The 19,274-nt window shown below is 43.5% G+C and overlaps 1 protein-coding gene across 1 annotated transcript in view; it reads left to right on the top strand.

The window, feature by feature from the left end:
* Positions 1-12,053, top strand: part of KCND3 (potassium voltage-gated channel subfamily D member 3) — a 209,409-nt gene extending 197,356 nt beyond the window's left edge. Inside the window, exons 3-8 of the mRNA XM_063105245.1 lie at positions 925-1,087; positions 7,463-7,564; positions 7,897-7,986; positions 9,482-9,538; positions 10,697-10,944; positions 11,687-12,053. Coding sequence (XP_062961315.1) covers positions 925-1,087; positions 7,463-7,564; positions 7,897-7,986; positions 9,482-9,538; positions 10,697-10,944; positions 11,687-11,888 — 862 coding nt within the window. The 3' untranslated portion in view covers positions 11,889-12,053. The remainder of the gene's footprint in view (positions 1-924; positions 1,088-7,462; positions 7,565-7,896; positions 7,987-9,481; positions 9,539-10,696; positions 10,945-11,686) is intronic.
* The last annotated feature ends 7,221 nt before the right edge of the window (positions 12,054-19,274 follow it).

Here is a 19,274-nt window from a genome sequence, read left to right as displayed (position 1 = left end):
CAGAGCAGCTTCATGGCTTAAGGAGCTGAGTTTCAGAGCTCATGGTCCCCCTCTGAGACAGTGTGGTTAGTGGGAAAGAGACAAAAGTAAGAGGAGTGGGCTTAAATCCCAGCTGAGCAAACGATGTGTGACGTCTCTGAGCCTAGTTCGTGCATCTGTACAGTGGGGATAAGGACACAAAGTTCACAGAGTTTATGGGGCTTATGTGAGGTAAATATGTGAAAGTGCTTTGTAAGTTATAAATCTCAGCTGACTGGTTTCTTTAGCTGGTTAGAGCACAGTGTTGTAACACCAAGATCAGTGGTTCAGATCTAAGTACCGGCCAGTAGCCAAAAAAAAAAAAAAAAAAAATGTAAATTAGGACTCTCCCTGCCTGCCTCCTCAATCTCCTTTGGTATAACTCTCCCGCTCTCTCTGTGTCTGGTCCCGCTGGCTCTTAGATAATTCCTACAATAGGCCAAGCTCCTTCCTGCTACCTCAGGGCCTGTATGTGTTCTGTTCTCTCTGCTTGGCACACTTGTTCCCAGGTGTTTTGCATGACTGGATCCTTTACCTACAGATCTCAGTTTAATGTTAGCTCCTCAGAGAGGCTTTTCCTGGCCATGCCCCCAAACCTAACACACACCTATCTCTATTCTCTTCATAGAAACAACCACAAGCCACGACTTTTTTTATTCATTCACTTACTTGTCTGTGGTCTTCCCCTTGTAGGATGTTGGCTCCATGAACATAAGAATGTTTCTTTTGTTCACTCTCAGGTGGTAACACAGTACCTGGCATATAGTAGGCACTCTAAACAATTGTTGCGTGAGTGAGTGAATGAATGAATGAATGAATGGGTGAACAGGTGAATGCTTGGCAGGGAAGTCTGACTTGTGTCCCAAGTGGCCCCTCTCTTCCTTACACCCTGTTTCTCTCTCTCAGATATGGAGACATGGTGCCTAAGACAATTGCAGGGAAGATCTTCGGCTCCATCTGCTCCCTGAGTGGCGTCCTGGTCATTGCCCTGCCAGTCCCTGTGATTGTTTCCAACTTTAGCCGGATTTACCACCAGAATCAGAGAGCCGATAAACGCAGGGCACAAAAGGTAAGCCTCAGACACAGGAATTGGGGGAGGGAAGCAGTGTACAGGGCAGGGGGCAGCCCTGGAGAGAGGCCTGGACCTCCACCTTGTGCAGCTGGCACAGTCAGGTTGTCCGGCCTGGAGTTCCTTGGAGGATCACTGCACAGACAGCTTCTGGTTTTGGAAGGTAAAGCAGCTTTTTGTCCCTTCTTGCTCACCAGTGTCCTGAATTCCAGCCCCAGTCAGCTGCAAAACACAACAAACTCTAAATTATCTATAAACTGATAATCCCCCTTTTAGATATCCTATGGCAGCTTCCTTGGTCCATGGCTCTGCCTCCACAACTCAGCCACTTGGCAGTCCCCTAGACTTCTCCCTTACCCAGCCAAGAGCTTACTGGGAAACATAATCTCTTTTTAATATCCTATAATAGCCTATACAAAACCCAGTGACAACAATAAATTTGCTGAAAAGAAAAAATGAATGCTATGAAAGGAGAACATTCTGAGGCCATTGAGTTCAGGGACAAATGGCACAACAGGCTTTAAAAACCTCCAGAGTATCATAGGGTTAAAGCACAGAACTCAACTGATGATCAGGAGAGTAACTATCAGTCCTGAGAAAAGTTAATTTTTCCCAGTATACACTGCTTAGGATGTCAGGGAAGGGTCAAATACCTCCATTTGCCCACAAAATGAGGAAAAATGTCTGAAGGCTCTGGTGCTCAGAAAGAAGCATCCTTTCCCAACTAGATCCTAACCTTCTCTGTAGAACAATTCATCAACTCAGCCAACTCTAGTTCACTTGCATTTTTAAGGCATCTGGCCGGTGAACGTTCTTGGGTAGTGACTTTACCAAGGTTCCTATCAGAACAGGGATGTCTGAAGGGGAATTTTTCATTTCTTTTCTGATCTGGGCTAAAATGTGGTACCCCTTCAGCAGCATCTCAACCTCCAGTGGGTATGGTCAGAGCCTTCTGCATACAATGGACAAGAGGGGACCTCATTGAAAGATTAGCTTATTGAAAACTTGGGATTATGTCTCCTTATTTTATTCTTTCTTTCATTCATTTTTTCCACAAACATTTCCTAAGCACTTACTGTGAAGCAGCCCTATGCGTTGCTAGATTATTTCCTTGCCACATGATCCCTGCTACTGGCCTTCCACTTTCAGGGATATCCCCTGTGTAGCAGGGCCATGTTCTGGATCAAAGGAGTCCAGAATTTCTGAACAGATCTGTGCATGCGGACTATAACAAAGCCTCAGAGTTTATGAAAGCTAGCTCCACAATATATGATAATAATTATTATACAATATGATCACTTACATATATAAAATATACAGAATATATAATATGGTATATAATTATATAATAAATCCAGTTGGTTCCCACCTCCAGCATATTGCCTTTGTGTGCCCTTATTGTCACCTCTTCCTTGACTTCCTGTTCCCCTCCACCTGTGCTGAACTACACTATGACTTATCTTGACCTAGTCTGTAATGGTGCCAGCCTTAAGATTCATCTTTGGCTCTGGCCCGTCCTCTCTGTCCCATCCAACACCTGTCTCCTACCTCTTGATCCAAGGTCAGGGTTTCCCTACCCCCATCCCCTGTCAATCATCCCAGAAATGGAAGTCTTACATCTTTCCCCATTCAAGTCAGCTGGCCAATTTGAACAATGTCTAGATTCATTACACAGTCCTAAATAAAGGGGCCGGCAGAAACTGGGATCTCCTTTCCAAATCCAGGAGCCTGAGGCCCTGAAGGGCCAGGGATCCTATAGCACCCACCCTGCTCCCACAGGAGCTAGGGCTGACACAGGTTTTTGGCAGAGCAGGTGAAGTTCACAGGAATCGTCCGGTGACAACCCACTTCAGCTGTGCTCTAGGTGGCTCCTGTGGCTACCTTCCCCTCTATACCCATGCCCCTGTGTACTTCTTAGAACATCTCATCCACTTTTTGCCCCTGTAAACAATATAACAGTGGACATTTCCCCCTGGGACTTTATAAAGCTCATCTTATGTGATTAAAATCCAGAAGCAGTAACTTTAGCTTATTCCTCCCTCTGGCTGCTGAAGATGGGTCTCCCTCCCTCTCCTTCTTTTCTCTCCCTTTGAAATGAGAGTAAATATTTACAGTGTTTTCAATTAACCTGCATACTGTTTCTCCTCAAGGTTGCTCTGCTCTCTCTCTTTCACCTTGGGCTTTTTCTGAAAGGGGGGGGGAATATATATATATATATCACTTGCTTCCAGCAATGAGTCTGTCACTGTGAGTCAAGGAGGGCTGGTCCAGAGGACTTAGTGGGGAGTGGAGAGATGGGATGGGGAGGAGGTCAGAGAAGCTAATGATAGTTCTCAGCCCAGACCACAGACCTGTGAGCTATGATAGCCACGAAGATAAGCTCCAGCCCACATGCCTTCATTGTAAAGGCTCAGAAAAGAAGTTACTATTGTCATCTCTTCCCATTGTGACTGGTTTGCTGGAATTATTGCTAAGATAGGTCTACTACAATTTTCACCAGAGATTAGGTCCTCTGAGTCAAGTGAACTGGAGATCAGGTGGCGCAGTCTAGCAGTGGACAGAGAGGAACACATCTGGAGTGAAGCATTTGGTTCTGGTACATGCCTATATTATTTTTATTAATGGAATATTTTTTAAGATAATTGTAGCTTCATAGTTGCAAGAAAAAACCAGCCAGCCACACACAAAAAAAAAGAAAGATAGTTACAAGAAATAATACAGAGAGATCCCTTGTGCAGTTTGTCCAGTTTCCTCCAATTACCATTTTACAAAATGATAGTACAATATCACAACCAGGCTATGGACATTGATACAATCCACCAGTCTTATTCACATTTCCCCAGATTTAGGGGTGTGTGTGTGTGTGTGTAAGTTTTGTACAATTTTATCACCTACATAGGTTCATGCATCCACCATGACAGTCAAGACACTGAACAGTCCCAGTTGGCCAGTCAGCTCAGTTGGTTAGAGTGCAGCCTTATAACCCCAAGGTCATAGGTTCAGATCCCCATACCAGCCAGTGGCAAAAAAAAAAAAAAAAAAAATGCTGAGCAGTTCCAGTAACACAAGGATCCGTTGTGTCACCCTTTTATAACCACGCCCCCTTCTCTACCCTGTCCCTAACCTTTGGCAACCATTTATCTTCTATTTAAAAATGTTTTTATTTCAAAAATGTTATATAAATGGACTCATACAGTAGGTAACCTTTGGGGACTAGCTTTTCTCATTCCATATAACTCCTGGAGATTCATCCAAGTTGTGTGTATTGATAGTCCATTGGGTTTTATTACTTAGTAGTGTTCCATGGTCTGGATGTACCAGTTTGTTTATTCAACTGATGAAAAACATCTGGGATGATTCCAGTTTTGGGTTAACACAAACAAAGCTGCTATGAACATTCATGTACAGTTTTTTATGTAAACATACGTTTTAAATTCTCTGGGATAAATTCCTGTGGGTGTAATTGCCCATGTTTTCTCTTGACCTTTCCATTTCTCGCTCTTTCTCCTTCTGCCTCTCCCAGGGCAAGAGATGTAAATACCCATGGCCAAAGGACACCTGCAGCCAGACAGCTAGAAAGTGCTTAATTGTGAATGGCTCCCTGTGGATTGAGAGAATTATGGTCTTGGCCATAGATGGTGCCTGTAGCTGCACCCAGGGAGGGAGCATTCTCCTTCCAGATCACTCCTCTAACTCGGGAATCTTCACACCTGTTGAAAATGCACCTTCCTAGGCTTTGCTTATCAAGTTTAGAAACCTGCCTGGCAGGAGAAGGAAGGGGAGGATGTTATGGAAGCAGCTTTTGGCCTGAAAGATGGAAATCCGGAGCTGAAGTTTTGCTAGTCCCCTGCCTTGTCCTGAATAAGTTACCTCCCCTCACACCCTCCATTTTATTGTCTTTGAAATAGGCCAAGATGATCTCTGAGCTTTCTTTAAACTCTCACATTGTCCATAGAGCCATGGCAGACAGTGAAGCTGATCAGTCCATACAAAGACTGAGCCCATTACAATGGCTTTATAAACATGGACTTCTAGCCAACTATGTATGATCATCTTCCTTCTTTGGTCACCACAAGCTTTGCTTGACCACCTGCTCAATGTGAAGCCCTGTGCTGGGTGCTGGAGGTAAACGTATGCACAAGCCACAGGCCCTGGCCCTTGAGAGCGCAAAGCCAAGTGAAAGAGTCCCACCAAATTTCATATGCTGGGTGTAGTTCTATAAATAATTGCAAACCTCTTTATCCTGTGTGGGAAATGATTAAACGGTATAGTGCATTTGATATGACAATCTGTTGCTTTAATAGAGCTCAGGGTAAGATAAGATTAAAAGAAGTGCCACAAAGGAGAACAGGAGAATCTTTCATCTCTAGAAAGTAATGAAGACAGACCCCAGATACGAGAAAGGTCTGGCTCTAAGTGTTGCAATCAGATTACATAAGGCTGTAATGAGCCCAACACAATTGGATTTCCATATGCAGCTCTCAGCACCCAGCACTCACCCAAAGCAATAACAGCCACATCCTTAAATGATGAGAAACTTGCTTGAATGTAAACATCTAGCCAAGGGGAGGGCTGGAGCAGGATTCTCAGGGAGGAGAATTGTTCTGGACCTTGAATAAATGTACTTTGCTCAGAGAGAGGAGGAAGGTAGGGCTGACTTGCAGTCCTTTCTCTCCCAGGTTCCCCCTTTCACTCTTTCCTTCATCAAGAGGAGCGTCCTCAGATTTATGGGCAGATCTTCCAGGCTCAAGACCTGGCCTCTTCCTCATATTTAGAAACCAGGGATGGGAGTTGAATTGTCCCTGCAAGGAGATACTGGCCAATGGGGGACTTCCCAGAAAACAACAGATATATCATGTCCTTTGTGCTTCTGTTGACAGCCTGAACCCCTGAGTCCTGAACTGCTGAGTCCATGGCCTCCTTAGCAGATGAACCAGCCAAGCAAGACATGTGGGGGTGGGACAATTAGAGAGAGGGTGACAAGAAATGAAAATTGCCACAATTTCCTAAGGACTCCTCCTGCTCAGAGTCCATGCTGAAGTTACATGTGGACTCATCCAGAGTCAGGAGGAGGGACCCCGCCACTCCAAGATGGGTGTGTGATCTGTGTGAGCTTTTCTGCTTCTGGTAGAAAGAGCCTGGAGCTGGGTCTAGATCTACAGAGTTCAAACCCCAAGCTACATTTTTTTAAACCAGCAGAACCCCTGTACCCATCTCTTTTCTCTCTCTCCCAAAGACTTTTTCCTCTTAGACTCTCGCTTTGGTTGTGCTACTGTCATGGTGACAATGATTATGGTCATTTAGGAAGGAGAAGAGCAGATAGCATATGCAGTGTGTCCAGCCTCTCTCACTGCTGCTGCAAGCCAGAAGGATGAGCTTATACTGAGACACCATGCAGTCCTCCTGCAGGCAACCTTCTCTGCTGAAGGCTTCCTGGGTTGGAGCTGGAGAGAGTTTCAGTTGTCCTAGTTAAAGGCAAAGTGGTGTATGGAAATGGGTTCCGTCCTCCCCTTTCCCACACACGTACAGGTCACCTCTCACATGCACGTCCACTCTTTCCCACTGACATGCACAGCAAAATACACATATATATACATCCGTGCATAAATCCACTACCAAAGACAGACATGCAATTGTAAACACATTTATTAACTTGAAAAAAATCAAGAACTCATTGTTTACCAGGCCTTGGGAATACGTCAGTAAACAAGGGAAAAACTCCTGCCCTCAAGGAGTTAACTTTCTAGTGGGGGAGAAACAGTACAAGATACAGATATAAAACATATATCCCCTTAGTAGTAAGCACCAAGGGAAAAAACAAAGCAGAGGAGTTCAGAAGTGTTGAGGGACACATATGCACATTCCTTGCTTTTCTCATAATTGCCTAATATTTGGGGACCTACTGTATGCAGAGAACTGCATGTGACCCTAGGGGAGTATCAGATCAGCTATCACATACACTCCATAAGGAACTGGCAGTCTAGTTAGAGATAAGAAATCCTCCAGTTGAATAGTACATGACATTTGCAATACTGAGTAAGATAATGGTCATGAAACCTTTGGGAGGAGGGAGAACTTGGATGAGTGATATTTCTCCTGCCAGGATCACACCCAGGCTAGAGAAATGAGTGGAAAACCCTAGGAATTCTGACCAGGACCAAGCTGTATGAAGCAGGTACACAGCATCTCAGACACAGTCCCAGGGTCGATAACCAGCGATGCTTGCAGCCGGGAAGAAGCAGCCTCTTCCCATTCATCAGATGTCACCTGAGAAGCCAGCCTTCCTGGGGCAGCCCCTGGCACTGACTGGGCCAGTCTTGCTGTCTTTTTGTATTTTGGTCTCCCTCACTCTTTTATTATCTCTGCTAACCGCAGAAGGCCCGCCTTGCCAGGATCCGTGTGGCCAAAACGGGCAGCTCCAATGCCTACCTGCACAGCAAGCGCAACGGGCTCCTCAATGAGGCACTCGAGCTGACGGTAGGTGCCTGGAGGACCTGGGCTGGGGAAGGTAAAGGGGAGGATGGCCTTTTTTTCTCTTTCTAGGGGCACCAGCACTCCCACCCCAAAGCTCCAGTTTGAACCCTGAGGAGGACATATTTCCAGACTTTCCTCAGACAGCAGCCCCACCCACATACCTCTCCCATAGGATTATCACCACTACCCCAAACCAGCTTTAAACCAAAGGCTAGCATGCTGTATGCCGACCCTAAAATTTGGTTCATCCAGATTTTTCTGGTGACTTCCTACCTCCTGTGCTGGAGAGAGAAGGAGCCACCAGCCTTATACTCAGTCTCTTCTTTTCTTACCAGGGCACCCCAGAAGATGAGCACATGGGCAAGACCACCTCACTCATCGAGAGCCAGCACCATCACCTGTTGCATTGCCTGGAAAAAACCACTGTGAGTCCCAGCCCATTGCAACCTCCATTTTCATTCCAGACCCATGACCCTTTCCTGAGGCTATACTCGCATCCTCATCCTGGGCCAGAAGTTAAAGTTCCAAAAGGTAGTAATGAGGTCTGTCTATCAACCCTCAGTAGGAAGACCCTAAGGAGTGGGGCAACGTCTGTCCTGCAGCAGCTTAGAGGAGACCATTCTCCCAGCCTTCCTATATCCCTACACCAGTCCCCACAGCCCATTTCTTGATTACAAAGGCCTGAAGTCTCTCCCTATCTGTTTCCCAGTTCAGGTGGGCATCGTCCTTCAAAACTAGGGTCAAATTTGTACAGGACAGTAGAGAAGAGTGTCTATTTTTGCTCTACCCCTGGGGCTAGATTGATGCAGTCTGTGGGATCCTTTGCTCACCACATTCCTCTTGGAACAGGAAACAGTGAATGAAGAAGGCAGTGTATATATTTCTCCAACCAGGATTTATCAGTCACTGCAATTCCCAGGGTGTTCAGATTCTGAAAGACTGATTGTTAAAATAGAGTCATGGTTTAGGGTGCCATGGCGGGAATGTGGAATGATGCTTGTGCCTCACCAACAGATTGAAAGGAAGGGCAGTGGGGCTAACCCTGGACCCTTGGCAAAAAGTGCTAGAAATAGTAGGGAGGGAGAAGAAGTCAGGGTAGACAAGCCAAAGAGAAACAAAGTGAGACCCTTCCCTGTGCCTTTCTAGAACCTCCCTCCCCAAAGAGCCTATAGTCAGGGCTCAGCACAGTAAAGAAGGAAATTTAATTCTTAATGTTACATACCCTGGCCTCCCAGATGTTGGGGAATAGATGTAAAATGACTCTTAATCTGAGCAATTGGAGGGCACTATGGTTGGCAGTTGAACCCAATCAGGACTTCCAAAATCGGAAGGTGCTCTGCAAACCCTAGGTTCCAGGACTTATCAACAAAAACTGTATATGCATATCTAGAACTTCTCTCAAAGACTCCAGGCTTGCCAAAGGGATAGGCCTGGACCCAACTGCCCTTTCCAAGTTTGCATGTGCTGGGTGGAATGTGTAAATTGAAAGGATATGGGGAAAGATATTTGGGATTGAAGAGCTTGAATGTTGGCATCGAAGGAATGAGATTTTGGAATTGAGGGATGGAATGCTGGCATTTAAGGGATGGAATGCTGAATTTGAGGGAAAGAATGTTGGATTGTGGAGTGGGATATTGAGATTAAAGTTCTGGAATGCTGGATTTTAGGGGAGGAATGTTGAACTCAAGGGGTGGAATATTGGGATGGAAAGAGTAAATGTTGGGTTTGGGCAGGGTCCTGTTGGAGCCAAGGGGTAGAATGTTGGGACAAAGGAAGCAGAATGCTGGCAATAAGGGATGGAATGTTGGACTGAAAGGGTGGAATGCTGGGATTGAGAGACTGAATGTCAATACTGGCTTGGGAATGCTGGAATGTACAATGAATGGTGTTTTTATTTTCTGTTGGCATGTTGTCCTGTAGGGGTTGTCCTATCTTGTGGATGATCCCCTGTTATCTGTACGAACCTCCACCATCAAGGTATAACTTTTTAAAAATTCAATTGATGTTTTTCTCTCTAATTATTCTGAGTCTGTGGGTTCTCTTCTTTTTGCCCCCTGGTCTAGTTCTGTGCATGTGCTGTTGATTTTTCTGGGGCTTATTTTACCTCTGCTGTCATACTTAGTACCAGTGCAGGCTTCCGGTATTTTGTGCTGAACTACCCAACTGCTTTCCTGATTCCCCCTGTTGACCTCCCCAGGGGCTTGGAAGGGGTGGTAGAACATGGCACCAATGATGGTATCCTGTGAGTGTCCATGTGCCACATCTGCCTGTGCCACCTCCCAGCTCTCTGGGGACTCCTGATATTGACTGTCAGGGCTGGTCTCTGAACTTTGTTCTCGTGCTATTTCTCTTCAGAATTTCTCCTCACTCTGGCAGCCTTGGCCAAACCATTAATGCCGTAGATTTTTAGTCACCTTGGCCAAATAGCCATTTTTTAGTTATCCTGGATTCAGCTATATCCGTCTCGATGACCTCCAGTTAGGAAACAGTTCACATTCCCTTCCCATGCTTACACTTGACTAAGGGAATTCTGTTAAGGATTCATATGCCACAGTCACTTGAAGAAACATTAAAAGAAACCATATCCCTGACAGTTTGACCCCACTGACCTTCAAGAGCAATGTTCTCCCAATTCTGTGAATAACCCAGTGCTCTTAAAAGCTTATGTCACACCCTTAACTAAGATTCATAAGGATTTAACCCATTAAATCTGGAAAAGACAACCTAGCATACCCACCACCCACAGTCAGTGACTCCTTGTCTGCCACCTCTGGCAGATCTTCTACAATGCCCACAAAGTCTTTGCTTCTAGCTCTGATGATGCCACTAAATCCCTCCATGTCCTCTGTATCCCTTCAGTTCAAAGCTGTAGGTGGGGTGGATGTCACATCATGATTTAACAACCACAATCCCCACCCTTCAATCCCATGGCCAGGGCTGCCAATATGATTGTCTTTCTTTCCTTGTTTGATGCCTGTGGGATATCACCCCTCCCGAATGCTATCTGTGATCCAGGCAGCTGAGAGTCCTTCCTTAAAGGCCCAGAACAGAGACAGGCAGCCATACAGAATATGAGAGCTCATCTTCCTTCTCCCTACCTCCTTTTTCTACTCCTTCTCCTTCTGCCTCCCACAGAACCATGAGTTTATTGATGAGCAGATGTTTGAGCAGAACTGCATGGAGAGTTCAATGCAGAACTACCCGTCCACAAGAAGTCCCTCACTGTCCAGCCACCCAGGCCTCACTACCACCTGCTGCTCCCGTCGTAGTAAGAAGACCACACACCTGCCCAATTCGAACCTGCCAGCCACTCGCCTGCGCAGCATGCAAGAGCTCAGCACGATCCACATCCAGGGCAGTGAGCAGCCCTCCCTTACTACCAGGTGGGTGGCTTCCATCCCCACTGCCCCCAAAGGCTTGAGTCATTCCATTCACAGAATTAAACAATCTCAGCATTAGGAGAATCTTGAAGATTTTCTAGCTCCAAACTCCCCTTATCTAATGCATGAGACCCTTCTACCTTCCTCACCCCGCCTTCTTTCTCATCCTTGCAAGTTAATTCAAAGGCCCTTCATATACTCTTGGAGGGTACTGTAGTGGGTTTAGGCTAAAAGTGGGGTTAGATATTAGAAAAAAGACTCAAAAAAAAAAAATCCAAAATTGACCTACCCCCAATACAAAGAATGGACTAACAATTTTCCAAAGGAAATAATTATTACAATAATTGTGTAACACATAGCTTATCCCAGACTTATTTTGAATCACAGACTGACTTTTCCCTCCTTTCTCTGCTTGTATTTAGGCCACCTCCCACTACCTCCAAATGAATTGCAGAGAATTCAGGGAAAGCAAATGTCAAATGCCACAAATGATAGGTAAACAACCATGGGGGGAGGGGGGTTAGATACTCTGAATTCCAAAGCCCAGTATACATGACTCTAATTGTTAGTAGTTTAGGAATAATAATTAGAGTGGATAATTAGAAGCTGATTACCAAAGACAAACATAGACAGACACCAAAATCTTCCCTCAGTTACCATGAGCAAGAAATATAGGGGGTCATCAAGGAAGCTTTGGAATGCCAGCAAGCAGGAACCATCATCAACTCACTCTTTTCTATCCCAGTCGCTCCAGCCTTAATTTGAAAGCAGACGACGGACTGAGACCAAACTGCAAAACATCCCAGATCACCACAGCCATCATCAGCATCCCCACTCCCCCAGCGCTAACCCCAGAGGGGGAAAGTCGGCCACCCCCTGCCAGCCCAGGCCCCAACACGAACATTCCTTCCATAGCCAGCAATGTTGTCAAGGTCTCCGCCTTGTAAAAACTACTGGACAGAGGGCCAGAGAGCATAGTGGGGAGTGAAGGGGGCTGGCATGTTGGTGGGTGGCCACTGGGACCACTCCCTCCCCCTTTCCCCACTATTTCTGCCTCCCCATTGTACCCCTAGCACTGAGACTTGTGCCTGGAAAGAAAAGGGGGCACCTGATGTTCATGCTGTTAGCATGGACATAGCCCTGTGATACTGCGTCTCACTGGGGCCAGAGGAAGGGAGGGAGGGTGGGGGGTAAGGGATGGGCCAGTGGGGGGTATAGGATGTGCCAGGACGGGCCTGAAGTAGGGAGCCTTAGACCAAATAACAGTCTTTTCTGGAGATCCCAGTGAGGAAAACACAAGACCAAGAGCGGTGCAGAGGCCGAGCTGTCACATGCAAAACAGGAAGAAAATATAACACTGTGTATTTAAGCACCTTTTTCAAGGCTCTTAATGGATAATATTTATTCATGGGAAAAGGTGGAAAACAAAAACACCAATGGATTTTTGTGAAATGTTTTTCTCCATGGACCCAACATCTTTGAACCAAAACAATGCATTTTGTGAGGGTTGTTGGTTTTTTTTTTGTTTTTTTTTTTTTTGTTTTTTCCTTTTATAGCAGAAGCTTTTAGGCTGCGAAGTCAGTTATCGCTGAGTTCTCTCTCCATTCCCCCAGGTGGGTGAGGGCAACTGAGCCTGGGCCCCCACTGCCCAGCTACCTGCACAGAGCTGCTGAGTGACCACACAGCAGTACTTCCCCTCTGTCTGTGCCTGTCTCCTGTGTCTCTGTACCTCTCTGCTTCCCCACTGGCTGTTTCTCTCTGTGTCCAGCCATCTGTCTCTACGTGGATCCCGATGATCCCAAGATTATGTTAGGAAATCTTTCTTCATCACTGCCAAGCACTACAGACTTGTGCCTGGGAGTTATATTTGTGTGAATGCAGTTGTGGAAGAGAAAACAATGAAGCAAAAATGGGGTTTAGGGGAGAGGGAAGTTCACCTTACAGAACAAAGGTGCTTCCCTTGTGGTTGGAATCTCCGGTGTTTGCAGTTTTGGTTTCTGGGAAAGAGAGGGAATGACCAGATTTATCACACAGGAATCTTGAAAAAGGAAATAGCTAACACCTGAGAAGCAGTCAACTGTAGTGTGTGTCAGTGAGGAGCGAACAAAAGAACCCAGGGCTGCAGCTGCAGTTGGCCCCTACGGCACCTTGCTATGTACCCTTCTTTCAGCACCCACCATAAAGCCCATCCAGAGCTCTGCCAAGAGGCCCCATGAGCAGTTTCCTCCAGGGAGGCAGTAGTACGGGGACGAAGATTCTTCTGATTTATCTCACGCCTGAGGCAACTCCCACATGGAGGCTGTGGAAGGTTAAGCCTGTGTGCCTCATAAAGGATGCTCCAAAGCATGGAAGCAAGTAAGAGATTCTAGATGATTCTTACCTGGTCTGGAAGATGCCTTGAGGTCTGAAGAGTCTTCATGCCTGATCTCCCTGAAGATAGCTGAAATGGGGGAGAAGGCTGATCACCTCCATGCAAGTGAGGGAGTGAAGATTATTTTTCTGAAAACCCATGCAGCATTTCTGTTTAAGTGGCTTGCATGCTGGTGAGGCTGGGAACAGCATTTCTGGAATCCTCCTAACCATTTTCACCACTTATAGCAGAGCAGGTGGGCCTCAGGGTTAATGATAAGCCCTTTCCGACCCTCTCCAATCCCCAGCTACCCTACTGCAGTCTCTGTAGCCTCGGTCCTGAAATACAGGAGCTCCTAATCCATTTTACAGCTTAATGGATAGCTGTTTTTAACTTTAAGCCAAGAATTTTTCTGCCCACCACAGCCATGTGAAGGAGTTTCATTAGCCAGGAATCTAAAAACACCCTCAGTGGACTTCCCTATGACCCTAGCTCGACTGACCCTGTAAATAGGGAAAGTCAAAGAGTTTTGAGGTGGCACCTAACCAGAAAATAGGCAGAAGGGCAGAGGAGAGGAGCCTTCTTTCTATCTTTATCTCCTTATGCTTATCCTCACTGACCATTGACTGAGTCCTTTCTCTGGGTCTGGCCTCAAGGATGTCCCCCTAATGTGGAAATGGGGTTGTTCTTCTTATGGTCCAAGAACACAGAAAAAGCTTTACTGTACAACTACCGAAGAATACGTTTGTATGCATACTCACACCCAACCAACCTAAACATTTCCAAGAATAATTACTTAAGTCCATTGATTTCATACACACATCTCATTACAGAAGGCAGAGGACCAGGCTGGACCCCATTTAGAGGGCAGGCAAAGGACTATAAAAGGATTTTTTCTCTTGAAAGAATGAGTTAGGGATATATAAGTATCTAAGTTATACCTCATCAGAACTGAGTGGGTTAGGGGATAAAGGGTAAATAGAAACATGGTTGCATACACAAACTGCCTATGTTTAGTTTAAGAACAGGTCATCACAGGGTTCGAATAATGCCTGATTCAACCAAGGATCTGTTTGATAGTGTACCAAGGGAGCATATTAGTGGTTCCCACAAAAATTAATAAATTTTAAAAATCATCCCAATTTCCCTTGTTTTTCCTTGGCCCTAATGAACTGAATGTCTTATGTACCTTCAATTTGATTTACAAAGCCCACAGCATGTCAGTTCCTAAAAGACCATTAGACCATCCCCTTCATCTCTATTCCCCATTGTAGCCTTAGCCAGGGATAAAGGACCCAACTCACTTCTGGTCCAAAAGGTATCAACCCAGGAAAATGGCTCATTTACACAACAAAATACATCCAGACTACACTGCTAAAGGGTATTTGTAAGTAAGTACAAGGTCCAAAATGTACTGAATCAGTTTAATAAATCTAACTCATTGGCTAGTGACTGAAGAGCTCAATTTCAGGGTTTTCTGGGGGTCAATGGCTTTCTGGTGCAATAACTCTTGAGCTTTCATAGTTCATAAACCATTTCAGCATAATAGAAAATTCCCAAAACCACTTATCCCATTTAATCTCACTCAGCATGGGGTGGTGGTTTGGGGGGAGAGGGAAGACCTAATAGCAACATTCAAATGTCAAATGAATGGAAACTTAGAAAATACAGTATTAAGAATATATTAGAACTAGAAGAGATTAAAGTATATCTTGTTCATTTTACAGTATAGAAAGCTGAGGCCCAGAGAAACTGACTTGTTCAAGGTCATGCAGTCATTTAATGATAGAGCTAGGACCAGAACACACGTCCTTTGGCTATTAGTCTAATGCTTTTGCCATTAAACCCACCGCCTCTCAAAGCAATGATGCTTTGGAGAAGACCGACCAAAGAATCCGTGCTATAATGAGAGACATGGTCTTATGTAAATGTCGATTCTACTTGGACACAGCCCTCGGAAATCACCTGACTATACTAAGACAAACCATTTCAAAACCAACATTCTCTGCGTAGAACCAGCCATGAACTATCAGTTCTGTCAGAAATAGATGAACAAGTAAATAGTCAAGTTTTTTCAGTCAAGTGCTATCTCTTCTCAATGAAGAGACAGAACAATGACACTTCTAAGCATACCTTTTACAGTCCTCTTGATCCTTACTACAAACTAAATCCTTGATTCAGAGAGGAAAGCAGGCACTAAGCAGTTGAGTGACTTATCCAAGTTCACATGGCAAGTTAGTGACAGTACTATGATTGCAATCCAGGACTTAGACATCTTGTCCTGTGATTTTTCCTACACATCATGTTGCATTACTCTGAAGCTTGCTTATATTTTTAATACCTGGTGGGAGATGAAGCATTCCTTTCAGAACCACCCTAAAACAGGGCCTCCAGAAGCAAACTCTGTACTATTTCTCCTTTATCTCCTATTTTTATAATGAGTGCCAAGCTCAGGACTAACTGTATAGAATCCCTTTCAAAAGATCGATAGTATCAATGACAGTTGAACACGTTAGTCTACAATCACACAGAATTTGAATAGAAATTAAAGTTAACAGTTAATGCTGATCCAAGATTGACAAAGTCAACTCATGGATATGCCGAGGACTGTATTCAGTTTTCAAAGGATGATCCCTGCAGTTCAGGAACATGTCACTTGTTAGAATGTAGGCAGGGAAAGTGTACATTGAAACATTATGTACCTAGATTTTTTTCCTTTTTAAAAAATTTTGTAGCGGTAGTGAAGTTAGTGGTTGAAATCTAGATAACACTAGATTTTTGAGGTTATTAATGGATTCCAGTAGACGAGCTTCCCTCACTTCAATTACTCGGTAACTATAGGGCAGAAAGATCCCAATGCTGTTAATTTAAAGCAATATTAGTTTCCCTTCTATACTAGTTGGCATGGTAACCATGACAAAATTTATTTTCCCTTTCTGATTTCCTAAAGAAATATCATTAATTGCAAAGCTTTAAAATGACTGGATGAAGGAAAAACATTGTTATGACCCATGATCCTTGGAGCCCAAATAGTATCATGAAGAGAGCATCCTTAAAACTAAGAGAAAGTGGCTATCAGAAAATGAAACAGCTTTAAAGGGGTTCTTTTTGAGTCTTATTTTCTATTCAGAATGTTCTGTTTTTACTCAAGTGTGGGAATGACATTTATCTTAGCAGGTTACTTAACTACACCGGATGATGTCACTCTAACCAGTGTTGGGCACTGACCCAAGTCCTGGGGGGCTCCTTGGACCAATGGACTATTTTACAAACCTGGGAGGTGGGAGGGATGGTATATTTTTGATAATCAGACATTCCAATGTAATGTTTTCCTTAGAGGTTACACTCCCCCAACCCCCCTGCCCCCCGTTAATGTTACCGTGAAAAACATCAAGTGTGTTCTTTTCTATTTTCGTATAATAAGTGGGCTTTGCTTACCAACATCACAATGGCAAAGAAGAAATAAAACTGTACAAAACTGCAGGAAGATAAACATGTGAAACCTTTCTATGGGAAAAAAACTTTTGAGTTTCCTGTCGTCTTCTTTTGAAACTGTAGTGCATATGTTAAAACATGTATATCATTTACAGTATTGAGTCGTGTGCCACTGCTGTACCTGATGTATCCAATCTGGATTAAACAAACTATGTGCCACAAACCCTAAAATGACTATGAATGCTTCTTTTAATGCCAATTTTCCTTTCCTTCCAAAGTTGCTGCTATACAGTAACATTGAAAGATTGCTAGAAAATAAGGATAATTTAAACAGAGGCTCCTTACATTGCCGCAGAACCGTCACAGAATCCTAGGAGGGTGCCTAAAGGCCTAGTCTAATCTTCTCACCACCTCCCTTAATGTCAGCAACTCCTCTATGACATCCCTGGCGGTTCTTGATTCCTTGTATGCTATAATTATCGATGTTCACATAACAGGTAAAGCATTTTATTGCATTTGTCAACAACTCTATTTCGAGGCCTGACCCCATATTATTAGAAGAAAATCTACCTTTCTATATCACTGTCAGTTCTGCTAAGGCTACATAGAACATCTACTTCTTCATTTAAAGCAAGGTCTCAAACTAAAAAGAAAACAATTAAATGCTGTATAGGGCATAATAGAAAGCTTGGGTATCAGATGACAGAGGCTGAAGATTGGGTTCTATCACTTGTATGACTTCACATCAGAAACTTCCTCTTGGCTTCAATTTGTTTCCTCATCTTAAAAATGGGGGGATTGGATTAGATGTCTTGAAGATCTGCTCTAAACTTAACAGTTCAGATTTAGGTGGTGAGAGCAACAGGCATTTTCATGTTTCACCACATGGCAACAATAATACGAATCCTTTTAATTTCCCCACAACCACCAAATCCCAGTCGATAGAACATTAAGGCAAATGCATGATGCCCAAATGCCCTAGAAGTTGGCTGTGAAACTAATTTTAATCACTAAATTAACTTTTAAGAAGTTGGCTGTGAAATTAATTTGCTCACATCCCTATCACCCACTAGATGTCACTACAGAGCCACAGCTCAAATCATCTTCTGGTGGAAAGTAACCAGAAACCAGATGTGTGCTCAACAAGTCCTGTTTTTCATTAGAAAGCACTCGATGTCCATTGAGACATATGTGCTTGTTTTGGTCACAGAGGTACAAAATAATAAACATATTCTGCCAAAACAAGAGAATAAGCTTGTGATGGAATTCTGTCAGCTATGAGTATAAAAGATATTTCAAAGACTAACATAGATTTATTTATATTTAAGGGGGGGGGGGAATCTAAAACTTCAAACTACTCCCTTATCTCATACAGGTTGATCCACAAATGGTATAATGCATGTTCAATTATTTTTAGTATTCAGGGGCTGAAGTTCACCTTTGAACCACATTTTAAAAAGGTTATGAAGTATTACTCCAATACTTAAGCTACTTTAGAAAATGTTACTTTTAATTACCCAAAAGAATAATTTGTACTCTAAATCAATATTATCCAAAGCTGGTTTCCCAAAGATCTCTACATATTAATACTGCTAACCTAACTCAAGTTAAAGATTAACACAAACAACTATAGCAACTGTACTGACTTAAAAGTATTCAGACGTCTAACCAATTTGTACTAGCCCTCACCCAAATTACCTGGCTTTATAAGGGCTCTCTATATTCATAAATTGTGTCATCCTTTTCTCTGTAGTATGAGTCATATAATAATTAAATCTTAGAACCAGAAGGAACTCTAGAAATCTTCTAGTCCAACTCTCTCACTTTATTGATGGAAAAAAACTGAGGTTAAATGACCAATACAAGGTTCAAAAGGAGGTAGGAGTAAAGTCTCAACCAGGACAAGTACTCTTTTCACTATATCACAGAACATCCTTGAGTATTTACCTTAAACCTATCTATGGTTCCTAACATTATGTGGACATGCACCTAGACTGACAATTCCAAAGAAAAAAATCTTTTCCACACAAAGGTAAGTCACGCACAAATAGCAGCAGATTCCTTCCGCATCCACCACTATAACTACCTCTTATTTGGGAGGATAACAGCTGAAATTTTCCTGGTAAATGCTTATGAAAATTGAAGCAATTAATATTTTCATATGTTATGCATATGCTCACCTCCAGCTTATTTTTCTACGGAAAAAAAAGCAAACACAAAATGACAAATCTGAAGACAGAACCCAATTAATTTCAAGACTAATGGGTAACCTCTTCTCTAATTAAGATGCAGCAGTATCCTAATTAAAATCCCCTAGCAATGACAAACTGTGAACTTGGTTGCATTGTGGGGGAAGGGGTAGAAAAGAGGTAAGTTCAATTATATAACAATGACAGGATCTTATTCAAATGTATAATTAAAATCTCTACTTCTTAATAAGTACTTCTTAATAAGTAAATTCTGGATCTAATTATGGATTTGCTATCCACAGCGTTAATTCATTCTAACTTGGCAATACATATATAGTACTGATATATTTAAGTAAAGC

The sequence above is a fragment of the Cynocephalus volans genome, chromosome 8 (assembly GCF_027409185.1).
Source record: "Cynocephalus volans isolate mCynVol1 chromosome 8, mCynVol1.pri, whole genome shotgun sequence".
Classification (NCBI taxonomy): domain Eukaryota; kingdom Metazoa; phylum Chordata; class Mammalia; order Dermoptera; family Cynocephalidae; genus Cynocephalus; species Cynocephalus volans.
The sequence above is the reverse complement of the archived record's forward strand: the minus strand, read 5'-3'. Positions and strand labels throughout refer to the sequence as shown.